The 27,225-nt window shown below is 47.8% G+C and overlaps 1 protein-coding gene across 2 annotated transcripts in view; it reads right to left on the bottom strand.

The window, feature by feature from the left end:
• CTNNAL1 (catenin alpha like 1) overlaps nucleotides 1-11,019 on the bottom strand; it is an 883,049-nt gene extending 872,030 nt beyond the window's left edge. The window contains exon 1 of one of the 2 annotated variants that reach the window (XM_078687708.1): nucleotides 10,681-11,019. In XM_078687708.1, coding sequence (XP_078543834.1) covers nucleotides 10,681-10,806 — 126 coding nt within the window. In that variant the 5' untranslated portion in view covers nucleotides 10,807-11,019. The remainder of the gene's footprint in view (nucleotides 1-10,680) is intronic. The other variant, XM_078687709.1, reaches the window with a different exon arrangement.
• Between the last annotated feature and the right edge of the window lie 16,206 nt (nucleotides 11,020-27,225).

Genomic DNA, 27,225 nt, shown 5'->3' with positions numbered 1-27,225 from the left:
GACAAACCTCCATCTCTCTTCTCCCTCAACAAAAGGACATGTGTTAAGCAATGCATGGGGCAGCAAGGTGGGATAAAGTAAGAATTACGCTTTCAGTTATATCCTATTTTTAGCAGGCCCCTTTTGACAAGCCGCAGGCATTCTTGCTACTCAACGCCCAGCACCACCAGAACTTCCTCCTTTTGAGGTTTAGACTTAATTTATTTAATCAGTTAGTTGCGTTCACCCACTGTAACAACTTGGAACATCTCCTTGATCCTTGTCTATGTCATTTGATTTCTTCACAAAGTTCCTCACATGCAATCTTTTTTGCAGTTTCTATGCTAAACTAAGATCCCATTCCTTGAAAGTCCTTTAAAATACGTTTTTTTAAGAAACTGCACCCATGCACTTTACTTCTTTTTACGCTTAGCAAACAACTAAATAATAGCAACGGTATATACTTGCCTCAGATCAGTAATACAAATTAGGAGAAATCTGGGGTCTAGCAGGGAAGACCCCTTTGGGCCTTCCCATAATAATAACATGAGGTTGTAGTCCCATGTTGGACTACATGGTGGCATGTTTATATTGTTGCCCTTGTGTGCAGGGCCTCCTGTCCATAAGGGTTTCCGACTTTGAATCTGCAGTTTTTCCCTTAGATTTGAGGTTTGACAAGCGATGGTCCTCTCCAAATGCTAGGCAATTTTTATGTATTGCACAGTCAGCACTTTAGCTATTTAACACCTCTAACCACACCTCTTAGCATAGGGCCGTAGCCTCTATCGTTTGATGTTCTGATGTGTGAAAGTCTAGTCAAAGGCCCCTGTGATGTGGTCTACATACTAAGCCTGCTAAATTGGCAGATCTCAGCTAGTGTCTGGTTGACATCTCGATTATGCCTGGCCCACCTCCCCGCTTGAATCAATAGATGTGTCAAGCTGATATTTCGGCGCTCCACAAAGTGAAGTTCATATATCTGTACGTGACAGTCATTTTGGTAGGAGCATATGGCGCACCCTTAATTTAGGTTTTTGTTCTCCTCCTTTCTCTTGTGAACGGACCTTGAACATGTGGTGTTTTTTTATTCGGATGCCATGGATTTAGGAGCCTCAAAATACAACAGTGTTTTTACTTGAATTGTGTATTGTTTTAGATATGCAAAAAAATGAAGCAGGGAACTCTGGGTAGTTCCCAAGTTTAGGTGGAGAGAAGCTCCTGTAAGGAGCAACCCAAACAGCACTCTAAATTTGCTCACCTCAAATGTCTACTTTTCTACAAAGATTTATTGTTTTAGGTATACCTGGATATTAATTGTACTCCTTTGTATCGTTTCCTTTTTACTGTACTTGTGCAGTCTATTTAATCAGAACAAATTCAGTGTATTCGGATTCATTCAAGAGGTCTGGATTGAGAAGAGAATGTATCCCAACTATTCTGTGAGACATTTTCTGTTCAAACCCCCCAAGGAGGAGAAAAATGGTGTGAAATTTCAAGAATTTCACATATGAGAAATTCACAAAAGTCTGCAAATTTAAAAGAAAAGAGTGGCAACATTTTTGCTAGATCTAATTCTGTGATCTTGGGAGATCCAGATGCAACTTTTGGCCAAAGCAATGTGTGTGCTATCAGCTAGTATGTTGATAATACAAAGGGGGTTCTCCTAATTGACCTAAATAGTGCTTACTGAATCTTGTGATCATTGACACTACATTGTAAGAGCTCACTCACAGAGTCAGTGAGAACCTGCCATTAGTGCAAAACTTTGCCACTGGATTCAAGCAAGCTGGGCTGAAGACGGCTGAAATGCCAGAAACCGGTCCTCGGAAGCTTGTTTCCGGTCCAGGGAAGGCATGGCTTGGCAGTTGGGGCTGGACTGTTCCCATGAGGCACAGGGTCAGACTGATTTGCATATGGCCATGTCTGAACTGGGGTGGCAGAGTGGGCTAAAGAACGGTGATGGATTAAACCCAGATCTGTTGACTGGGTGTGAGTGTTTGATTGGTTCAGATGCTCCGTCCATCACCACCCCCTTTTGTACCACTTAGTGTAAAATTGGGCACAAAATATCCAAGCACGTTTCTACAATAGCATCAAGGAGTAGCTGAGCCGTATTGCGTTTGCTTAGATTTCACACAAACTATTACTGCCCGATTTTTGCTGGTGCCAAGAATAAGAACAAAACAAGCAGCATGAGGAATTTAACAGATTCATACTTGGTAAAAATGATATCAACACATTATCACCAATAAGTAAATAAGTCATGAAAACACGACAAGTATCCGGCGCAAATGTCAAGTAAACTCATCTGTTAATAAAGATTGGTTCTAAATGAGACATCGAGGACATGCGTTGGATGTGCAAGAAACAGCAAAGACATTTGTGAACCATTTTATCCCTAAAATAGATGCTGACCAATAGATTGTTAAACTACAACAAACAAATTACTTAGACAATAAAGAATTACATTTGGAAAAGAAATAATTAAACATAGTACACACTATAAATGCAGCATCACTAAAGTATGAATGCACGTTTGGGATGGGTCAACTGTAGAACTTGCGCACACACTAGCAACTTAAGAGGATGGTTGATTGCTAAGTTAAGTAGGCATGAGGATGATGTAAATCAGGGGGTATGGAAGCAGAACTACTGGGAAAAAAAGCGAAGAAAATCTACAAACAAATGTTGACAAACATTCTCCTACACAAACCAGACCTCAATTTATGGACCATCCGTCAGGGGAATGGTGATTTTCCTAGCCCCAGACTCAGAATAGGAAACTTTGGGCAGATCACAGTATTGACCAACCACAGCTTGTGTTTACGACCCGGCCCAGGTGATCCTGCCAAGAGATCGGTGTTTTGTGGCGAAGGCGCGGGCTCTGAGCGAAGGCGGCGCGATCTGTCAGCTCTTGTTTGTGCTTTTGAGTAGGAGGCCCTGCCTAACTACCGCCAGACTGCAATGTCTGGCAGTGCCCCTGCTGTGAGAAGGCCAATCTAAGGTGTGGCAGGAGTGGCTCCAATGCAGTGCCTGGAACTTCTGCAGCTCCCCGTGCCTGGTTGGACAGGTTGAGGGCTGCATAGTCCAGTAGCATGCTGTTTGCCCCCAACAGAGGCTTCTGCCACACTACTGCCTGCAGCTCAACTTGGTCCTTGGGGGCACTGTCACTTAGGAACTCATCCAGCCTCCATTTCAGAGCACAAGAGCCAGGGTCTGGTTGGGGGCTGCTTGCAGCTGCGGCACCCGGTGGGCAGGAGGTAAGCCCTCAGGCGGTGCCTGGAGCGCCCATCAGCTACCTTTTGTCACTGGACACAGCTAAGGGACATACTGCACACAGCTCCTCTACTCGCTCCCCTTGTGGACCCCTGCACTGCCATAGCTGGTAGCTGGTCCGAGGTCTTAGGGGGTTGCCAGATAGGAGCCAGCCCACCTTCTGCTGCAGCCCATGGTGACTGGGGCCTAGTGTCCTCTTCAAGGCCCCCGTCACTGGCCTCAGGCCTGGAGTACAGTGGCCCTACCTGCCACACCAGGGCTCACCCCTACGCATCCGGAATACCCTCTGTGTGCATAGGTCGGAATCTCTCAGGGTGGTACTACATATTGTTTGCCCTCTTCCACCTTTACCTACGCTCTTAACTGACCATAGTGGCTGCTACAGGGAGGCGGTCGCGGTGATGTGGGAGCCCCACACGAGAAGACGCAACAGCTGGAGAATGGCGGGTGTACACAGAGCCAGGGGGCTTCATCTATCACCGGAGTGGTGCAGTCTCCTCTGGTGGGGCCTGACTGTGGTGGCTCCAGTGACATGCTGGCTCAGCGATCTTGATGGAAAAATGGAGAGCTGTAACCAGGCACCCCAGGAGACCCTGTCTGCAGGATAAACGAACGACCCCAGAGATCCGGAAAGGCGAGCAATTGCCATCCTCGACACATAATGGGTAAGAAGCAGCACACTTGTGCCCACTCGGCGAACAATATTACCCAATATACTAACCTGTGCCACCCTATTCAATTAATGACAAGGAAAACAGGCACTATGGATGTAGGTGAGGCATTGAACGATGGGTTGGAGCACTCCAGGGCAGAACTGTTGGCTGCAATACAATGCTCCCGACTGAGCTGGACCACAAAATTGAGACGAGTCAATTGATGTTAACCTCCTGCAGGCCGAGCTAAATAAAGTTGTGAATAAGGTCACAACCACTGAGGCGAACATAGCCAAATTTCAGGGGGCAGTGGTCACACTTAAGCATCAAATGACCCAGATGATAACCTCCAAGAGGCGATCCTTGAGGATCCGGTGAGATACGAGTCACTCTTGCAGTCCTTGACAGGACCTTCTGGAATACTGCTCCTCTCCCTGATGGGGAGGATGCCCATAGACAAAATGGCCCTGTTGCTTGCACATGGAGTAGAATCCCCCCTCCCATCACATGTTTTCAAGCAGTTAGACTCCATTCTTATCTCACTGCTTTGGGAGGACCGACGCAGTCGAGTGGCCTCAGCGACAATGACTAAACTGTAAGAAACGGGGGTCTGGGGGTCTGGATGTCATGCAACTTTATTTGTATTACTACACTGCACATCTTCAGTAGGCAGCCCGCTGGCTGGACCCAAGTGAAAAGTGGGACAAAACATCTATTGTACAAGAGAATTGCAGAGAAACAGTTGCCTAAATTACTGATGGAGGGCGCGGGAATGCCAGCTGAATTCCTGTACATTATCAGGCAGACAGCAACAATTTGGCAATGATTTGCCAAGGTAGTCCTGAGGCAAGCTCCATTCCATAGGGAACTTACATTTTGGCACTAAAACTGGTCTGGCTGATGATGGACGGCATGTCCTATTTAGGGTATTTACACTCTGGGGAGACTTTTATCTTCTTCGAGGAGGTTTGCCAATTATTCGCTCTTCTGGGCTCAGGTGGTCTCTGACATCAACAGGGTCACACATCTAAAAGTACATGCACACCACAAGTGTTGTCTGTTCGGCAACGTAAATCACCCGAAGGGCAGGATGATACCGTACAAGTTCCTACAATTGGTGTTATTCTTAGCTAGAAAGAGGGTAGCCATCATTGATCATAGATGGGACTGAGAGAGCTCGAAACTGCCGAACGCCACAGGGATGTAATGGAATGGACTATGAAGGAGGAGTCTCACATGCAGCTCAGGAGACACCACGAGGGTGACAGACGATCGAGCTGAGGGAGAGAACTGTGTACCACCTTGCTGGACCCAAACTCTGATATTGTGTCGAAAGACAGTGATGACATACCTGAATGAGTGCAGCGATACATGGGAATGTGTGGAGAGCATGGAGTGCTCAGTTTGTATATGCACTGACGAGAGGAGGCACAAGCACCCTATGCCTGATCTTCTCGGGGTGGGGACTGCACTTATATAGCCAATAGCCTTGCCTGCCGAATGTCATAGTGCTTTATGTGTTTATTGTCACTAACCAAGCATATCATGGACTGCTGATTCATTTGTGTGTTGTTTTATAAAACTAAAAAAGAAAGTTTTTTGTTTATAGTATGATGACTGAATTTACTTTTAAGATGTAAATGTACCCTCAAGTATAGCAAGGCAAAGAAGGCGGAAAGACACACCAAACATTCAATAGCATGAGGTGAGATGGAAACACTACTCTAGGCGGACTTTGGTAGTATGTCTTCCAGACAGTTGCTCTATCAAGCCAGAAATAAAACGGGCAGGTTAGTGTAGTTCACTGGACTCCAGTGCGCCAAAACAAGCGATATAGGAGTAAATTACGGTAGTCAAAGCACTCCCACACCATAAAATCACTCGCCTTTTAAGTACTGACTCATCTGCCCCCCAGGAGTACCTGTGATGTTTCCTGTCACAGGAAACAAAGTATTCGATGTTGCCACCACTCAGCTGAGCTCTCCCAGGGTAAACTAATGAATCAAAATGTTTCAGCATGGATATTTATTTATTTATTATGCATCTTGTAACGCGCAAACTAAAACCCGAAGGTGTCAAGGCGCCTAACAAAAAAGATCAAAAAGCAGGCACTCATGCGCTTAATTCATACGCTTGAACAAAGAGGCGTGTTTTGAGGGCAGCTCTAAAGGTTTGAAGGGAGGGGAGGGACCTGAGCTCTAATGGAAGGTCGTTCCACCATTTGGGAGCCAAGAGGGAAAAAGCCCTACCCCCCCATAGGGGTGTCAGGAAAATATTGTAGTGGATACATTATCTGGGTGTAACTAGAGATGCAAAAAGTAACATTTAAATACCACGTAGCATAAGCAGGATTGTGATTCTCAAATATATACCCCACTGATTTACAGCACATATTGCTCTGAATACACCCATTCAATTCTGTAGTACTACATTTATTCATGAAACTGTTTTCTTTCCACTGATGACGAATCACACTAGGCACGGTCCACTCTCTCCTCCTTGCTCCCTTCTCAACAAATGAGACAATGTGTGTGTTCATCCCTCCGCCGGGTTTGGTTGCCTCTTGCCAATCTGGCTTTGTGGAACTATTGAAGGCCCATTCTGTTCAGGGGGCATAAGGAGCCAAGGGGTTAACCCACCTGAGGTTCAGACAATTTAAGTGGGGCCGGAAGTGGCAGCTTTAAGCCACCCACCTGTGTCAAAGAAAGATTGGTAAATCACAGGGACATGAACAGAGGTATTCTAGTGATGAGAGCACACCCTCAAACCCAGAGGATGGTAGTTTTCAAACCTGGAATGCCAAATAGCGGGACCAGTGGGAATGGATGGGAATACCCCAAAACCAGACAGGGCACTTGCAACTGAAGCCTGGCTGGAGGAATATCCAACAGGTTATCACGGTAAACCTAACATCTGGCATGAGGACAATTTAAAGACATTTCAAATTTCACTGAAAATGGATCAATGCCAAGCTTGCAGTGAATCATTTAATTAGTACTTTTTAAAAATATATTTTTTGCCCCCTCTTAGGAGGGGGGAAACTCTGGTTAATGTTAAAATGCTTAATAAACCTGTGAACTCCACTTGTAAGAGGTAACTCTGTACATCCCAAGGCGTTGAGGTTCTTGGCCGAGTGACACAGGTATTTGAGTTATTCAAGCAGGGCCGGCTCAAGGGCAGTGCGATCGGTGCCACCGCACCGGCTGCTGACTTGGAGTGCGGGCGCAATGTTTATTGTTTTCAAAGCACCTGACTTTACCCAGCAATTTTCAAGCATCAATAATATTGTCACAAGAACTCCGGTGATTAATGTTCTTTCGGGAGAAAGACCGGAGCCTTGTGTGGAAGTGGAAGTTTTGACTCATCATAGTGCAGAGGAATATGCGTGCTGCAAAGAACTTAGCCCATTCAGATCACAAAGTGCATACACTATAAATAGGCCAATCGGTTATGGCTTTTGTCAGAGACATGTTTTTGTTACTTGCAGTTTAAAATACTAATATAGAGATGTGAGGTATTAACTGTCATCAAAGAGCTGCATGCAAACTGCAAGGAATATATTACAGCTACACTTTTTTTGCCCGTTTTTTCCTTATCCTAATATTGCAAAAAGGGTTCATTTGGGTAGAAATCAAGTTGTCTTATTAAACAAAACCCCTAACAATGGTGTTACATTTTAAATTCTGAATGTGTGCTTTTTCAGACAAAGGACTCAAACTATACTGCCTACCAGTATGGATGACATGTGACTCCTACACCTTATAGACCTCTGTCTTATGTCACATTTCCTTTGCACTGATTTACACACATATGATTGTCTCTGTGCAACGTATGTGTGATGTAAAGTGTTCTGACACCTTAAACTGGTATGAGAGGTGCTTTAAAACTAAATGAATCTAAAAGATAGTAGTTATGGAGACTAGGGGGTTTTGTCAACTGGTGGTAGTGAGGGAATCCGTGGCGAGGTGGCCAAGGGAGGGGGGGGGTGGAGGGGGCGCTAACAAACATGGTCGCACGGGGCACCACCAGGGCTAAAGCTGGCCCTGTATACAAGATAGTGTAAAGTATAACCTGGACACTCACATATAAGAACAGGCTCCTTATCAGAAAGAGGGCACTTTAAACAAACCATGAAATCTCAACCATGGCACTGCGCAATCCTTACAATGATGCATTGTCCAGGTATTGCATAAAGTAATCTACAGGCCATTCTGGCAGAAAGCATCACAAGACCATACACTGAACACTACACAACCTTGTATTTTTTTTTTATACGAGACAAACAAAAAACATTTTCAAGGTAGCCTCAAGTTTTATTCCTGCCTAGAAAACACACCCTGAAAAGTTTATTCTGTGCAGTCGAAGTTTAATGTTGCTGTTTTGCCACGCAACACTGAAGGCGTATTAAAATAGGGCTGATACAGTCTTCCATGCAAAAGATGAATAATTTGCAAGTTCATATCACCTGAGGAAAGCCACTCCCATTGACAATGTTGGGGACAGGGCAAGCACTATATAACAAGAGTGAAAGATCATGGTGGAAAAAATGCAACCTACAAGTACCTCAGGCAGAAGCAAAGCTATACTAAACACGTTAAATTGTAACCTGGGCAATTAAGCATATCTTTAAAATCACAGATGCGAGTACAGCAAACAAAGTCACAAAATGCTTCTTTTTATTTTATGCTATTGACATGGATATTCTAGGGCCAGTCTATCTACACATGTACGTACATTTGTGAGAAAACATACAATCGTTCACTCACAAAACTCTGGGATTCACGTTAGCATTTTCCATCAAATGCCTGGCTAACTCCAACGAGTGACGCTCTGGCTTTCCAATTCTGTCCCAATAACATCTCAGCATAAACTCTGAGCACTGGATTACACAACAAGAAGTGCTTTGTTTTCGTGGATGCCGCAGCGCGGGAGTGGGTGCAAACCTGTCCAATAACATTAGCCTTTGAGATGGCCAGAAACAAGGCAGAACGTGTGGGGGGGGGGGGGGGAGAATAGCAAAAGATATGAGCGCACACGAGAGACAACCCTTTACATAAAATGGGTGCAACGCAGACGTGTTTACAGTATTGATTAAGTCATGCATTTTGCTAATCCCGAGGAGTTGTACAGTTTTGGAATGTGTGCAGCTCACATGGGAAATACGAGCTTGTCCACACCAGGAACGCATCGACCGACCAATCTGGAAGCTTGGCCTCCTTCCGATCAGACGCACAGTGTGATACCAGACACCGGCAATATCCTGTCCAGTAGCTTACATATTAACCGCGGAAAACCACGGAAATAAGAGCCAAGTTTACATTGAGAAGACAGGGTGCTTGCATATATTTAGTCGTCACAGACTCCGAGGAGCAGACTTTTGTGCTGAGTATGGGCCTACCCTGCACTTAGCCCCCGCCAGCCCCTGCCTCACAGACGAGACTTGGATAAAATAAACAAATGCCGGCCCCCGCCATTGCTTATGAACGGTCCCTTCCAAAGTAATCTAGTAATAACAGCCCGGTTTACTTTCGAACCACCCTTCCCCATATACACTTACGACATGGCGCCGTTGGTTGCGGGGTCAAAGGGCTAAAACACTTTGCCCTATGCACGCCTTCCAAGACGTCCAGGGAGGCCCCGGTCGCGCCCAGCTGTTCAGACTCCTATCCACAATACTAACGCTTGTTAAATAGTCCAAATTAACCATTGACTAAATCCCAGGCCAGCCTCTGAGCCCGAGCGCATTGCTGAATGCCCCCTTGGCAAGTGCACCAACAAGAAGAGAGTTTCATCTAAATTGATGAGTCTCCCAATCAGTTCACAAGAGTCACAGAGGCCTGCCTGCTTCCCCCTCCTCGACAATTCACAAAATGACACCGACAACCTACCCGTGAACTGGCCAAAAGCAGCAACTGGAGTATTTCACTGTACTCATCAGTAATACAGCCTGCTGCTTCTGAGCCTAGCAGTTCACCATTAAACTGTGTGGAAGATGCTAGGAAAAGCGCTGGCGAAGTCGATATATTTAAGAGTTCGCCCACACCTTCAATGCACTATTCCTCGTGTGTGCAAAACATTAACAGCTTTCCAACACGAGTCCGGTTTACTACACACCCAGAATCCCTGCACGATCACGGTGCACACATGAATGTTACCGTGATGTTGCCTGCCTGCAGGCCATGAGTTTGGTTCGTTCCCCTAAGCATGAAGGTTCGAGAGATGATCACTGCGGGTGACATGGCATTTAGCGAGTTAATTCGCATGGGCAATGGGTGCATTCTGGGACAATTAAATGACAATAGGCATGGCAGTTCAGATTAGGTTCTACTGTTACGAGTACAGTGAGTAGCGTCTGCCACTGGAACACAAAACGCAGGAAGACCTGCGATTTCATTTGAATCACTGAAGGGTTCTGTACTTTCACCCCCGCTCTCTGTAGGGCGGCCCACTTCCCCCCACGGCACTTTAAGTGCCAGAGAAACGCCCGCCACCACACACGCTGTGGGTCAGGTGGGCAGGCTGCACTAGCCCCGGGCTCTCACCATCTGAAAGTTGAAATGGGGGAAATAAGGGTAAGTCAGGGGCAGAATTCAAGTCCCCGTAAACATGCACTGGTAATGGGGTGACAGATGCAGACGGGGGTCTCCTGGGAGCGGTAGTTGTGGAGGTTGGACTCCCTCTCGCCTCTCCCCCGCCAGGAGTTTGGAGCTCCCCGCTCCGGTCCACCGCTCGCCCCTACCCCGGGTCTTATCGGCCGCTCTGCGCCCCCTACCTGCGACACAAGCGGCACCAGGGTCTGCTCCACGGAGCGGGTCTTGATTTCCAGCCCAGAGTCCATGGTGAAGCCGGAGGAGGAAGACGAGGAGACCCCGCTGCTGCTGCACGGTGAAGTGGCCATGTCGCCTCCTCGCCGCTGGCCTCCCTGCGGTCCCAGCGCTCTGCCCCGGGCTCACTCGGGGGTAAGCGCCTCTCCTCCCCGCGGTGTGTGCAGACGGAACAGCGAGCGCACCTCCGGCCGGCGAGCGACGAGCAGCGGCCGCCGATGGGGGAAGCAGCAGCGCCGCCGAGGAGCCGTGTGCGCCCGGCCCCCTCCCTCCACCACCAGACCTGCCTCCTCCCCTTCCCTCCTCCTCGCACAGGCATCCACCGGCCCTCGGCGAACCTTCTCCTGCCCGCAGCCCGACCCACCGAAAACTTTCTCAAAATCCACGCAAACAACTTCTCATCTAGCCGGCGCGAGGGCCTGGCAGCCATGCGCCTGAGAAGCATCTACAACAAGTTCATTTCAACCTGTTTTCTTACATGAGCTGTCCCGATCCGATTTGAATCACCAGTATACATTTAATCGCTTTACTTTATTTTTTTGTGGAGCTCTTTCATACTCTGTATATATCAGAGCGCCTAAACTGGCTAATTAGAAGATAACAGCAATAATTCCAGTTATACTTTACGGGACCAAGTGGATTGCGGGGGTGGGGAGATGGCAGGGAGTCTCTCAAAGGGGCGTGGCTAGAGAGGTATACTAAGGACCTTCTTCAAGAGGGTTGGCACATCTGGTGGCACAGAGTGGACTAATGCATCCATTGCAGGGGTCTGTCTGTGTTCGACCTCCTGGTCACAGGTGCAATTTCCGGAGGGTCCACATAGCCTTTTATCTTTTTTGAGCTCGATAAAATGAGTACCATTGAGCTGGGTAAACCTGCACATGTGGTATTCAGCACGAAGATATTACTTTGGCGCTGAACATGCACTTTTACAAATACACTATGTTTAGACGCATTTGAGTGCCTCTCTGTGAGCTTTATTGCATCCAGGCAAAACTCACAATGAACCTACGCCTAAACACTGCCTACCAGAGCACCACATATTGCTCCTACTATGCTGCCAATGATAGTAACAACAAAACTACTATCACACACTTACAAGTGTAAAAGTTCGGACTATTTCAGGCCCCCATGCTATGAGCGGCTTGGGTGTCATGTAATAGTCATTATTAATGTCTATTGAATTAATAGGTAAATGTTTGTTGCGGTAATCTCGAAATTAGCCAGACAGCGCCACCCTGTGGTAGACAGTCAAGCTCCGGTGTTGACAATTAAGTGTGGGTATCAAGCACCGGAAAACACCGGCTCAAATTATGCACTGCTGCCGTCTTATTGCTGTTGCCAATGTTAGTTATGTCATGTTAAATCTATTTCCTATAGCGCACAACTCACCCGGGGGGATCAGATCAGGAAACATACCTTATGGTTCAGAATAAATAGGCTTTGAGTTGTTTCTTAAATTAACAGTTGGTAGGGGTGGCGCGCAAGGGCAAAGGAAGTTTGTTCCAGTACCTTGGGGTAAGATAGGAGAAGGCCTTACCCCTGCTGCACGTTTGGTGGATGCAGGGAACACACAGTAAGAATTATGATTAGGTATTAATGGGGTAACCCTGTGTCCCTCAGAACCTGGGTAAGTTTAATTTAAACAGAAAAATTTGGTTCTGTCGGGTGGAAAGAGCGTAAGTGGAAGTAGCTCAAAGTGCAATTTATAATTCAACCTCTTGAACACGTCTTATGGGATCAAACACTCAACACTTAATTAACAAGGACCGGGATAAAGGGTTTAGTTATCATTTATATCAGAATTAAATCATTCAATGATATTTCTCAATAAACAAGTAGACTGTCAAAACAAATTATTTAAAAGGATGTAAAGTGAATACAAGTGACAATAGTGCTCAGTGCTCAAAAAGTGTATGGAATGTACAGTGAGGTCATGGCTGTCTATATACAAGCATGTGGTAGGCCAGATGATAATTTCACTCCAGAGGTTCCTATCTTGCGTTGTGTTGAATCCTGGTAGTTCTGGACCTAAAGTTAGCGTTGACGTTTCAACCCTGGTGGTGCCCCAGTTGGTGGTCACTACGGGTCCTCCTCAGGACAGGTGGGGGGTCATATACAGTGAGGTCATGGTTGTCTATATACAAGTATGTGGTATGCCAGATGATGATTTCACTCCAGAGGTGCCTATCTTGCGTTGTGTGGAATCCTGATAGTACTGGACCCAAAGTTAGCGTCAACGTTTCAACCCTGGTGGTGCCCCAGTTGGTGGTCACAACGGGTCTTCCCCAGGACAGGTGGGGGTGGGAGGCGAACAAGTTGACAGCCCTCTGTAAGCCGGAACCGTCTCAGTCGGAGGATCTGGGACTCAAGGAAAATTCGGATTGGATCCCAAGGAGTACGAATCTGTGTAGGTATGAATCCTAGAAACACGATAGACGGGCCACAGTACCGTCCATCCTCTGCGGAGTCCAACATGCCGGGGTTAAACCTGTCCCCTAAGCCGCCAAACCCACCAGCTTCCCCCTGGGAGCCCCCCATACCCCCCCACCCACACCGCACCGGACGAATGGCCCCCACGCCACGGTAGACCCCCAGGCCCCACTACCCTACCCTGAGTGCCCCAACCCCCCTCCCCCCAACCGTCTGCACTTTCCTCCCCGTCACTCAATACCAAGGACTCCAGCTCCCGGCAGACCCCACCTTCCAACCGGGCCCCACCAAGAGGATGGGCCGGCTCTGCTTCATGCGGGCGGTCATGCTCCCATGAGGGACCTGACAGCAGCGTCCTACAGGAGGCGGGGCAGTAAGTCCCCGCCAGCCCCACCCCGACGCGTCGAGGTGGCCACCGGGGGACGGAGGCGGAGGTCCATCAGCTGAAATCAGGACCCAGAGGAGTGGCACACAGGACAGAGGAGAGAGAGTTTGGATTTGGGTGACCTGCTACGCACATGTAGGGAGCGGGCAGGGCTGAGCATCCTGGAGCCCGCAGAGGGCGGCCTATGGCAAGAACACATGGGGCTAACAAAGCTGGAGTCCGAGGTGGACGCCCCGTCACAGTTGGATTACGATGAGGAGAGTGTGGAGGAAGGAGAAATATTGGAGCAGAGGCGGGGGGAGGGTCAGGATGGGGGGATCGGAGTAATGCTGTTCCTAGTTTCTTGCAGGGTGCGCGAAAGAGACCCTAGGTGGAGAGAGTGACGGCCCCCCCTGCTCAACTGGTTAGGTGGCGGGATCCAGTGCGGAGACCGACCTTGACACCAGGTAAGGCACGGGACAGGGTGAGGAGCGGGTCGGACGGCCCCACAGGACAAGGTTTCGGTTGGCAGGGATGTGACGGGGGGGAGGAAAAGGGGGTGCGTTTGAATAAAGGAATGTACGTGCGGAACACAGGGGTAGGGCGTAGGAGACTGGTCCTGGCGCGAGCAGGGCCACGGGCAGAAAGGCGGATGGGGGGATACCCAAGGAGGGTAAGGAGAGTCATGAGGTCCCGGTGCGCAAGCTGCCATATATGGGCAGTACGAAGTCCTCGGGGGCACACTTGTCGTTGGCCACCAAGGAGAAGATATGGAAAAGGGAGTATGTGGATATCTTAAAGCTCCTGCATCGTGAGCTGACGGCAAAGGTGGGGGTCTAAGGAGGAGGAGCTGGAGTTGATTAAGCGGCCAAGAGTGGCCCTGAATACTGAAAATTGGTCGGCAGGTTTCTTGATCTTTGCCAGTGTGTACAGCGAAAAGTACCCAGACCGGTCTGTCGCGCTCTATAAATACACGGACGTGATCCGGCAGGCGCAGGACACGTATGGGGGTTACGGGTGGTCGCACTATGACGAAGAGTTTAGAGCGCGTTTGGCCTGGGACCCCGAGGCAAAATGGGGGGAAATCGATTCAGATCTACACCAGCAAACCATGGGGGGCAAAGTTTGCCAAAAAGATATACACAGCCAGCGGTTTACCGCTCGCGCCTCGCCCCTTTCAAACCCGCCCCACCCGGGATGGGGTGGGGTGGGGGCAGGGAGGGAATACCGTTGGTGCCACAGTGGGAGCGTGCTGGGACTACAACAAGGGCGCTTGTGCGAGACAATATTGCAGGTTCCGGCACGAATGCTCCAAATGGGCAGGGCGGCACCCGGTGGTGCAATGCTGGGAGACGGCAGTCAGGGTCAGCAGTCCGCGCCGGCGGGGCAACAGTCAGGGGGAAGGGGAGGTAGGGGAGGACAGGGGTCTCTGAGGAAAGGCTCATATGCCAGTTATGTGCAAAACACAAAGTAACTGTGGGTCTAGATAGGTATGTTATTGAAAGAGTCTGACCACCAACCATATCCCAGCTAAAGCATAATCTAAAAAAAAACTAATGAGTGATACTTCTGAGGTGTAAAAGTACCCATCAGTTATCTCTCAGTTCCGACCTTGTCATCATTTGGGACTCCTTACACCAAGGAGGATATTCCTGCATCCATAGTAAGTGTGAAAAGTTTGAACGGATGCCCCAGTGTGACTAAGGGTGTGTGTAAGGTAACCTTATTATGATAACTGAAAAGCAGTGCGTGATAGTGTATGTGAATAATGTGAATAATATAAAATTGGAGAGTAGAGAGCTGAAGGAATTTATTAGATACCTCTCATACTTCCAAAGATAAAAACCAGTGCAGGATCATAGTAGTTTTCAACAAATAGCTACTATATTGATAGAAAAGGTCGACATGTTTCAGCAGTATGTGGACCCTGTCAGGTGTCCGCTGCTTTCTTCAGGACCGAAACTTCACTACTGCGTAATGGTGAAAAAACTTAAAAAAACACAAGTGTAAATTAAATTCAAAAGTGTCACCTGGACTTCTTGAATATGTAACAGTCCTCCAAAATACTGAAAGAGGTGGCGTCCAAGTGGAATAGGTCAGCGTGTCAGACAAACACAACAACAAGTAAAGAAGACAAAAACACATTGGTATTTGTAAGGTAACAACACATTCGATGATAGGTACAAGAATGAATTCTTTGTACCTTGAGTACCCAGCAATTATGTACTAAGCCCAACTTCAAGGCTGTCGTCCACTTACCTAATTGGTAGGACGTCGGTGCTGCGCCTCACCTAGCTGCGGCTCAGGTAGTAAGAGCACCGCTCTGATAAAAACAAGCAAGTATAAGTCAGGGACAATTAGTACTTATTATTGCCACCTGGTCTACATTGTTCAGATATAGAGTGCATAAAGATGATTCTACTGTGGGCTCACGTCACCGTGTGCAATGTAAGTACACAGGCCCGTTATTCCACAATATAAGTTTCACTTCATATGGCTTCATGGTAAAGGAACCTCCCCGTTATTTCATGTCTTCAGTGTAGAACATCATAACTGCTCGTAAACTCATCAGTGCTTGCCAGCAGTTTTTAGTAGATGTTAATGTGGTCAAAATATCTCGGTCGAGAGTCTGACCGCTCGAATGTTACTTTGCGCTTTTGCCCACCTGTATGTGCTAGCGTAAATCATATAGATTAACTCCATCAAGTATAGTGTTCATCTAGAGCCACTTATGACTCTTCTCCTTCGGTTTACTACAGCCCTATTCATATCTACAAATGCAAATATTGTGTCTAGCAGCTTCCGCTCAATTCTTATAGGTAGCAGATAATCTCTTGGCATGGTAGAAAAATAATAGCAACTCGATCGTCTGGTCTAGTCGCTCCAAATCTACTTAGCGCTAGCGACCGCCTTCGTATGAATATGCGAATCTTTAGAATTAAATCAATCAAGGTTTCCCTGTCCTTACCTGCCCGTTGGTACTCTGGGCGTCCCTCTGGGCCGTCTCGGGGAGGTACAGATCGGGTCATTTAGCCCTTTCTTATTACTTCCGTGTTTCTTGGCTGTAAGTGACGTGAAGCTATCACATGTTGTACTTAGCATGCTGGGAACTGTAGTTCGCAGTCTCGGCACTGTGTTATATTGAGACCTTCAACGTTCAATCCTCCTCTAGCAGGCATTCCAGCTAATGTTAACATTCGAACAAGCAGTGGAAAGTGACATTAAGAGATTGTACCGACAAGAACATCGGCCTTTTATAAACTTCCCCAAGAAGGAACAGGAAGCGCTTAGGAGTCTCACGAGTGATGACTCCCTAATGATTAAACCTGCCGATAAAGGCAGGGCCATAGTCCTGCTCGACACGACCGCTTACCAAAATGAATGTCTGAGACAACTACAAGATACCAATGCGTATCGGTCTCTAACTGAGGATCCGACTGAGAGATTTACGAACACCATTGGACACATCATTGAAGAAGCACTCTCAGAGGGGTGGGTCACTCAAAATGAAGCACAGTATTTACGTACCACAAACCCAACCATGCCTTACTTCTACGTGCTTCCTAAAGTACACAAGAATCAACGACCACCTCCAGGCCGCCCAATTATATCTGGGATTGGCTCTCTCCTGGAACCGCTATCTACTTTTGTAGATATCTTTTTACGACCTATGGTGAAAGAAATACCAACATTTCTCCAAGACACGAAAGATGTCCTCCGAATCCTCCCTGAAATAGAGTTCGACGTCAACACTGACCTATTAGTGTCATTTGACGTTGAATCTTTGTATACGTCAATACCTCAGGATGACACCTTGGCCGTGATAGAAAATCTCCTGATGGAAAGAGATCTTGACACTATCACACCAGTGCACCTAATAATGGAGTTGGCGAGCATGGCCATGAAAGAAAACTTTTTACGCTTTGAAGAAACTATTTTTCTCCAAACGTCGGGGACCAGCATGGGCAGTGTTTTCGCCCCAAGCTTAGAGAACCTTTATGTCCATAAGTTTGAGCAAGATCATGTCTTGACACCAACGAATCCTTTTTTTGCGTCTTTACGCATATGGAAAAGATATATTGATGATATCTTAGTGATATGGCGGTGCACCACTGAGGAACTTCTACAGTTCCACCAGTGGTTAAATACCAGGAACAACTGTTTACGATTTACAGTTGAACATCACAAACACCAACTGTCTTTTCTTGATCTTCTCATAACGGCAACTTCGACAGGCCTGAGGTCCGAGTTATACAAAAAACCCATGGCACGAAATTCTCTCTTATGCTACGATAGCTGTCACCCAAAGGCTCTCAAAGACAACTTACCGTATGGACAGTTTTTGAGGATTCAACGCAACTGCTCAACGCGAGAGTCTTTCTGTGAACATGCGGGCGCTCTAGAGAAACAACTACGCTCGAGAAGATACCCCAAACAACTGGTACGCCAATCTTTGAAGAGAGCGGCCAATAACAATCAGGAACCATCTTTTCCTAAAGAGAAGAATCAAAGAATCACGTGCGTGAACACCTACAGCACTCAATCAAATGGGATACAAAAAATCATTAAGAAACATTGGACCATTTTGAACACCGGCTCCGACCATCTTCCACCTCCACTTTTTGCTTTTAAAAGGGGACCCAATCTCAGAGACAAACTCGTACACAGAAGACCAAAGACAAAAATTGCAAGGTCGGTCGGGACTCTTTGGGATATGCCAGCCGTTGAGGGGCATCACCCGTGTGGTAATTGTGCAGCTTGCCCTCAAACATCCAAATCAACGAGTCTGGATATTGGAAGTAATCGTCCATGGCAACAAAGGCGTTTTACTAACTGTAACAGTCAAAATCTTATTTATCTTATCACCTGTCCTTGTCAACTCAAGTACGTGGGTATGACCACCAGAAAGATAAAGGTTCGAATTTCAGAACACAAAAGCACCATCCGGTGTAAAAAACAGGCCACTCGCCTCACCAATCACTTCCTGGAGGTTGGCCACGCTTACACAGACTTCACCTGGACAGTGATTGAACCACCAATGATTCCCGAACACATCTCAGACATCAGTAAATACCTTTTTAAGAAAGAACAGAAATGGGTATTTAAACTGAACACAGATAAAGAGGGTCTTAATGAGGACATACCTTGGATGTCACTCTAATTACTAGATCCTTGTTCCTTTTGCCACTAATGACCAGTAAGATACCATTGTTGCCTAATAAACAGCCATGTTCATACGTGAATATTCAATAACGGAGCTAAGATATCTGTGACTTGCCACTAGATCCCTGTACCTTTTGCCACTAACGGTCAGGTGGAAAAACAATCTGTCCAGAGACTTGCATAAATTATGATACTTGCAGCTGCACGTCCTTATTAAGGATAACAAGGGGGGAGTATAATAAAGCCAAATGAGACATGTGACAAGGGTCTGCCTATGCGACAAAGAGGGTATCTAGGTTTGAAGACAGTCGGCCCAGACAGTAGCGTCAATCCTGATGCTTACAGTAGAATATCCTCATTGAAGTTAATTACGAGGTAGTATAACAAGCCAAATGGGATATATGACACGAGTCTGCCTATGCGACAAAGAGCCTTTTTATGTTAGAAATCCAGTGCCATACATAGGAAATATGAATAAGCCTTTGTGGTAAGATTCAAACTCAGATAGCTTTATTGATCTACCACCGCGCGGTGCATATAGAGAGAGAATTAGAGCTCCATGTGATTGCGACATGATAGATCCGTAATTAATGGATGCGACTGGAGAGACAGGCACTATATACAAGCCTTTGCCGTGGTATTAATAAGCATTTAGCTTTCCGTAAGTCACCAGGCTCAATATAACACAGTGCCGAGACCGCAAACTACAGTTTCTGGCATGCTAAGTACAACACGTGATAGCTTCAAGTCGCTTACGGCCAAGAAACACGGAAGTAATATGAAAGGAGTAAATGACCCGATCGGTACCTCCCCGAGACGGCCCAGAGGGATGCCCGGAGTACCGATGGACAGGTAAGGACAGGGAAACCTTGATTGATTTAATTCTAAAGATTCGCATATTCATACGAAGGCGGTCGCTAGCGCTAAGTAGATTTGGAGCGACTAGAACAGACGATCGAGTTACTATTATTTTTCTACCATGCCAAGAGATTATCTGCTACCTATAAGAATTGAGCGGAAGCTGCTAGACACAATATTTGCATTTGTAGATATGAATAGGGCGGTAGTAAACCGAAGGAGAAGAGTCGTATAAATGGCTCTAGATGAACACTATACTTGATGGAGTTAATCTATACGATTTACGCTTGCACATACAGGTGGGCAAAAGCGCAAAGTAGCATTCGAGCGGTCAGACTCACGACCGAGATATTTTGACCACATTAACATCTACTAAAAACTGCTGGCAAGCACTGATGAGTTTACGAGCAGTTATGATGTTCTCCACTGAAGACATGAAATAACGGGGCGGTTCCTTTACCATGAAGCCATATGAAGTGAAACTTATATTGTGGAATAACGGGCCGGTGTACTTACATTGCACACGGTGACGTGAGCCCACAGTAGAACCATCTTTATGCACTCTATATCTGAACAATGTAGACCAGGTGGCAATAATAAGTACTAATTGTCCCTGACTTATACTTGCTTGTTTTTATCAGAGCGGTGCTCTTAATACCTGAGCCGCAGCCAGGTGAGGCACAGCACCGACCAATTAGGTAAGTGGACGACAGCCTTGAAGTTGGGCTTAGTACATAATTGCTGGGTACTCAAGGTACAAAGAATTCATTCTTGTACCTATCATCGATTGTGTTGTTACCTTACAAATACCAATGTGTTTTTGTCTTCTTTACTTGTTGTTGTGTTTGTCTGACACGCTGACCTATTCCACTTGGACGCCACCTCTTTCAGTATTTTGGAGGACTGTTACATATTCAAGACGAACCAGGTGACACTTTTGTATTTAATTTACACTTGTGTTTTTCCAAAGTTTTTTCACCATTACGCAGTAGCGAAGTTTCGGTCCTGAAGAAAGCAGCGGACACCTGACAGGGTCCACATACTGCTGAAACATGTTGACCTTTTCTATCAATATAGTAGCTATTTGTTGAAAACTACTATGGTCCTGCACTGGTTTTTATCTTTGGAAGTATGAGAGGTATCTAATAAATTCCTTCAGCCCTCTACTCTCCAATTTTATATTATTCACATTATTCACATACACTATCACGCACTGCTTTTCAGTTATCATAATAAGGTTACCTTACACACACCCTTAGTCACACTGGGGCATCCGTTCAAGCTTTTCACACTTACTATGGATGCAAGAATATCCTCCTTGGTGTAAGGAGTCCCAAATGATGACAAGAGCGGTACCGAGAGATAACTGATGGGTACTTTTACACCTCAGAAGTATCACTCATTAGTTTTTTTGAGATTATGCTTTAGCTGGGATATGGTTGGTGGTCAGACTCTTTCAATAACATACCTATCTAGACCCACAGGTACTTTGTGTTTTGCATGCACTGTAATTAGGGGATTGTAACTGTGCTCGGTCTCTAAACTTTTCCCTAGGACCCTCATTCTATCGGTTGTTCTTATTGTTCATACGCCAGTTAAACAGGACCGGCTGGACACCTTCTTGGCGTCTTAACCACGGACCGAAGACACGGAACTGCTCCGGCAGGGGTTTAGGGAGGGTCTCTGGCTGGGGTACGAGGGTCCGAGAGATGCCAGATGGGCTGAAAATCAAAAATCTGCCAGCACACACGGGCCGGTGGTACGGGATGAACTGGGAAAAGAAGTCTGGGAAGGGTGGATGGCGGGGCCTTTTCAAGTAACCCTTATTCGGGACCTGATTATCTCCCCTATCGGAGTGGTGCCGAAGAAGGAGCCCGGACGGTATCGGCTGATTCAGCATCTGTCATGGCCGGAGGGGGCGTCGGTCAATGATTACATAGCGGCCGATCTGTCGTAGGTTTCTTACTCCTCCGTGGATGTGGCACGGCGGCTGGTCGCGACGGTGGGGACAGGCACCTTCATGGCAAAATGCAACATCAAGTTAGCTTTTCGGGTGCTCCCGGTACACACGGAGGATTTTCAACTATTCGGGATTCAGTTAAAGGGGTCCATCTTCGTGGACAAAGCTTTGCCCATGGGATGTTCCATCTCTTGCGCTTTGTTTGAGCGGTTCAGCACCTTCTTGCAGTGGTTTTATCGTGGAACACAGGCAAAGAGACGGTGACGCACTACCTGGATGACTTTTTCCTGGTGGGACTGCCCGGTTCGGCCGACTGCCAGCAGCAGCTGGACAGTTTTACAGAGCTCATGGGCTACCTGGGTGTGCCCCTGGCCCCAGAGAAGACACAACGTCCCAGCACGGTGCTGTCATTTCTGGTATAGAACTAGACTCGGTAGCCATGGAGGCCCGTTTGTCGGGAGATAAGAAGGTGCACAGGCTGCTGTGATCTACACCATGTTGGCCAAGCAGAAGGTGACGATACGGTTGGTGCAGGTTCTCTTAGGGCACTTGAACTTTGCGTGCCGGATGGTGCGAGCAGGGCAAACCTTTTGCAGACGTCTGGGTGTGTCCCTGTCCGGTTTGACACTACTGAACCATCATCTACGCCTGTCGGCGGGTACGAAGGAGGACCTGCGCATGTGGCAGGCTATTTTGGAACAATTTAATGGTATTCCCATGGCCCGCCGGAGGGGTGGGAATGGGACGCGACCATCTCCTCGGACGCGGCGGGGGTGGGTGGTTTTAGACTGTATTGGCAGGGGAAGTGGTGCGCTGAGGTTTGGACCCACAGTGGCATTTTTCAACTGTTTCCCCTGGTAGTGGCGATGACGGTGTGGGCAGGGGAGCTGGCACACAAAAAGGTGCTTTTTCAAGGTGGATAAACTGTCGGTGGTACGTGTTGTAAATAAACAGTCGGCCAGGGACCCACAGGTGTTCAAGTTGTTAAGGGTATTTTTGCTGCAATGCTTGGAACATGACATTTTGTTTCAGGCCTGGCATGTGCCGGGGGTGGATAATGACATTGCGGATGCTTTGTCTCGTTCACAGTGGCAGAGGTTCCATGGGCTAGCCACAAAGGCGGACAAATGCAAGATGCCGGTGCCGACAGGGATGTGGTCAGTAGGAGAGAAAGGGTAGTTCAACTGGTAAGAGGGTCAGTGTCCGTTTCAACGTGGAGGGCGTACGAGCAGGCTTGGCGGGACTTTTTGGACAGTGGGGCGACGCAGCACGACAGTCATTGGGTGAGGGGTGAGCAGGTGGTGCACTTCATTTTGGCAATGATGGACAAAGGAATGTCCAAGGTGAGGATCGAGGGCAAGCTGTCGGCCATAGCATTCATGGGAAAATTGTGGTGGGGCTATGCGCCATCAGCGGGTGAACTGGGTGCACGTTTATTTGAAGGATGGGCGTGGCAACGAGGCGCCAATGCCTTGCAGCGCCGCCCCGTAACGGCAGGGATTCTTGTTGTCTTGATAAGGCTCATGCCGGAGATTTGCAACAGAGCGAAAGCTATTCTAGGGGCTTTTCAGGTGTCGGAGCTCCTGGGGACAAGAGGGAAACAGGGGAGGGGGGTACGGTGGGGGGAGGTGGAGTTGCGGACCAGGGAGGTGGCGGTTCTTTTGTGGCGCTCGAAAACTGATCAACAGGGAGTGGGGACGTGGGTTGTCATGGGACCCGTGGTGGATCGGGCTGTGTGCCCCACGGTGTAGGGTGAGATGCTGGCGTCCAGGGCGAGTGATGAGGCGGGTGAAGTTTTTCGACGGCCCGAGGGTAGCCGGGTGTCAGCGGCGCAACTACTTTGGGTTCTGCAGCACAACCTTCGCGCTATGGGTGAGAACCCCAGTCTGTTTGGGACGCACTCCTTTCGTATAGGTGCGGCAACAGACGCGGCAAAGAAGGGGTGGGGGAGGGAGAATTTGATGCGACTGGCACGCTGGAAATCGGACTGTTATAAGACATACATCAGGATGCGGTGTTTCGGGGAGGAGGAGGCTTGATTTGTTGTCGCTTGTCTCACATATGTGTCTTTTCAGGTGCGGTGGCAGGACCGACCGTAGCAGGATTGTCCATCCTCATCTTTGGACACTCTTTCGTGAAACGAGTGGAGCAATATGAGTGGGACAAGACCAGGAATTTGAATCTAGAATTGGATCCTAGGCTTTTTCGTTGTTATTGGCAAGGGAAGAGGGGCATGAGGTGGCATGAGTTTATTCCAGCACTGAGTAGGGTAGTTAAGGGGGGAGTTTGCCCGGATGTTCTGGTTATTTATTTAGGGGAAAATTATCTGGTGCAATGCAAATGCTTGGCGTTGCTGAAACAAATGAAGCGGGATTTGCTGGAGATTCAGCGGCAGTGGTCTGGTTGTCATGTGATATGGTCTGAGTTTATATCGAGGAGATGTTGGAGAGGGGCTGAACAGCCGGCAGCCATAGATAGGGCGTGGAGGAAGATTAATAGGGACATGAGACTTTTTTTGCGACAAAGCAGGGTTTGGAAGGATGGAACATCCGAAGCTGCGCTATGCAGCAGTGTATTTCTTCAGGGAGGATGGGATGCATCTGTCCCGCTATGGCTTGGAATTGTATATAGTGCAGTTGAAGGAGGCTTTGGACAGGGCGATAGGGGTGTGCAGATACCCGAAGCGTCAGAAGTCCTAGTGGGGGGGGTCGTAAAGCCGCCGGAGCCTACAAAAGGTATAGAATTGCTGCCCATGAGGTCCATGGAACCAACTAAAGGTACTACGTGTTCCAGCATGCCCCTGTGCACTAAGCTACACCCACTGAGGGCGGGACATTACATAAAGCATGCCGGATTTCCTTGGGACATTGAATGCAGCTGCCCATGAAGAAGATGTTCAATACATCGAAACGCGTTGGCACTTTGAATTTTAAATTACCGGTTTGAACTTGCTGGCTGCCATGATATAATAAACCTCAGTTTTGCAACAGAAGTGTGTGCGTCCAGATATGCTTGGGCATTTTGGTGAACACAAATTTACGCGGCAGCCCTGCCGCGCTGGATTGCACCGTCTGAAAGAAGAGGCTGCGGTGGGAACGAGTCCATGCCGATGCGGCGCTTCTGTTGAGGCTTCAACTAACCAGCAGCGATGCCGGAGCCTTACAAAAGGTATAGAATTGCTGCCAATGAGGTCCATGGAACCTACTAAAGGTACTACGTGTTCCAGCATGCCCCTGTGCACTAAGCTACACCCACTGAGGGCGGGACATTACATAAAGCATGCCGGATTTCCTTGGAACCTTGAATGCAGCTGCCCATGAAGAAGATGTTCAATACATCGAAACGCGTTGGCACTTTGAATTTTAAATTACCGGTTTGAACTTGCTGGCTGCCATGATATAATAAACCTCGGTTTTGCAACAGAAGTATGTGCGTCCAGATATGCTTGGGCATTTTGGTGAATATATATATATATATATATATATATATATATATTACCTACTGGCGGTCGCCAGTAGGTATATATAGTTAGGATTTTTTCTCTATGGGATTTTTGAAAATTCTATGTCTAATAACTTTGGCGTTTGTGGACGGAATTGGCTGAAATTTTCAGGAAAATGGAAAATTTTGTTTCTGAGCAGCCACTGAAAATTTGGGGGGGGTTTGTCAAGGGGGGGCTGAGAAAAAAGGGGGGGCCCAAAACGTGTTTTTAACATTGAGTTTTCCATAGGGGGGTTGGCCTCACTTTTAGCCCGAACGGCTGAATGGATTTGCACGAAACTTGGCAAAATTGTAGGGACTGGTAGCCCGATGTGCCTTTGCTAGGTCTCAATATATGTGCTGCAGTGGATTTTGAGAAATTAACGTTCAAAAAAAGATATATATCTGTAACAGCGCTCCGCTTCGCGTACTTTTCGCGTTACGGAGCTTTGCGAAGCTGATTGGTTCTCCGGCGTCTGTAAACATTCCAAACAGTCCGTAGCGGCCGCCATCTTGTCTCTCGGTAGGATCGAGAGACAAGAGGAGGCCAAAGCGAAGGGGCAAATGACCATAAGGGTGCATAGTAGATCCTCCCTGACCCCATAGGTTTGATGTGGAGGCTTTAAAAGGGCTCCGCGGGGCAAAAAAAAATCGTTTTTTTGGTGGGGTGCGCCCAATTAGCGTAACGGGAAGCGGACTGGGGAGCGTACTACAAGGAATGAAGAATGATTGACTTTTAACTTATTGTATGTTTATAGACTTTTTTTTTACTTTTTTTTCTGCTGAGTGACGTCTCGGCCTATCTTCACGGGATGCAGTCCCTACCATCTCGGCGTTTAAGCCCAGGGGGACCGGTAGTGTGGGAGAGATAACGGGGCATATTATCAAGGGGGTTTATCTCCGCTTTTTTGGCTTTAAAAGCCAAGAAAGCGGAGATAAAATTATCTCCGTATTACCTAGCTGTCGCTAACACCAGTTAGCGACCGCTAGTAGGAGATAGCGACTATCTTGGGACCCACTTTGCATGTCAGTGATATTTATCAATAATGACATGCAAAGTGGGCATGCCAAGATGTTAGCGACTGGAAACAGTCGCTAACATCGCTATCTCCTATTACCAACTTTTGGAGATATTCGCGCTAAGCGCGAATATCTCCAAAAAGTAACACCTGCCCTGAGCAGTTCTTAGCCATGTTATCCAATGGGAGGTGGATAACATGGCTAAGAGCATTAGCTCGGTAATGCATGAATATCGCTGACTTTTCAGCGATATTAATGCATTGCGGCCGTTTTTTATCGCATTTGCGATAAACCTTGATAATAGCAAGACCTGTTATGCGGCATAGGGTATAAAAAGCGTAGAAAATCCGTTGGCACGTGAGGCGGCGTCAGTAGCGGACCGATGTGCGAATAGGCCGAAGGCAGCACAACGCGCCAAGATCCGGATGGCACCGAGGTGGTGTCCAGCAAGTTGTCGCACTGGTGTGGCCATCCTACAATGCTGAAAGTCGGCGTGGGGCGCCCCGTTGGCCTGTGAGTTCGCGTCAGTAGCGGACCGATGTGCGAATAGGCCGAAGGCAGCACAACGCGCCAAGATCCGGATGGCACCGAGGTGGTGTCCAGCAAGTTGTCGCACTGGTGTGGCCATCCTACAATGCTGAAAGTCGGCGTGGGGCGCCCCGTTGGCCTGTGAGATGGCGGCAGTAGCGGACCGATGTGCGAATGGGGCCAAAGGCAGCGCAACAATATTTTCTGAATAGAGGACACCACAAGGCGCTGAGATGCCAAGATCCGGATGGCACCGAGGTGGTGTCCAGCAAGTTGTCGCACTGGTGTGGCCATCCTACAATGCTGAAAATCGGCGTGGGGCTCCCCGTTGGCCTGTGAGATGGCGGCAGTAGCGGACCGATGTGCAAATGGGGCCAAAGGCAGCGCAACAATATTTTCTGAATAGAAGACACCACAAGGCGCTGAGATGCCAAGATCCGGATGGCACCGAGGTGGTGTCTAGTAAGGTGCACTGGTGTGGCCATCCTACAATGCTGAAAGTCGGCGTGGGGCGCCCCGTTGGCCTGTGAGATGGCGTCAGTAGCGGACCGATGTGCGAATGGGGCCAAAGGCAGCGCAACAATATTTTCTGAATAGAAGACACCACAAGGCGCTGAGATGCCAAGATCCGGATGGCACCGAGGTGGTGTCTAGTAAGTTGTCGCACTGGTGTGGCCATCCTACAAT

This window comes from Lissotriton helveticus, chromosome 4_1, assembly GCF_964261635.1.
Source record: "Lissotriton helveticus chromosome 4_1, aLisHel1.1, whole genome shotgun sequence".
Taxonomy (NCBI): Eukaryota; Metazoa; Chordata; class Amphibia; order Caudata; family Salamandridae; genus Lissotriton; species Lissotriton helveticus.
The sequence above is the reverse complement of the archived record's forward strand: the minus strand, read 5'-3'. Positions and strand labels throughout refer to the sequence as shown.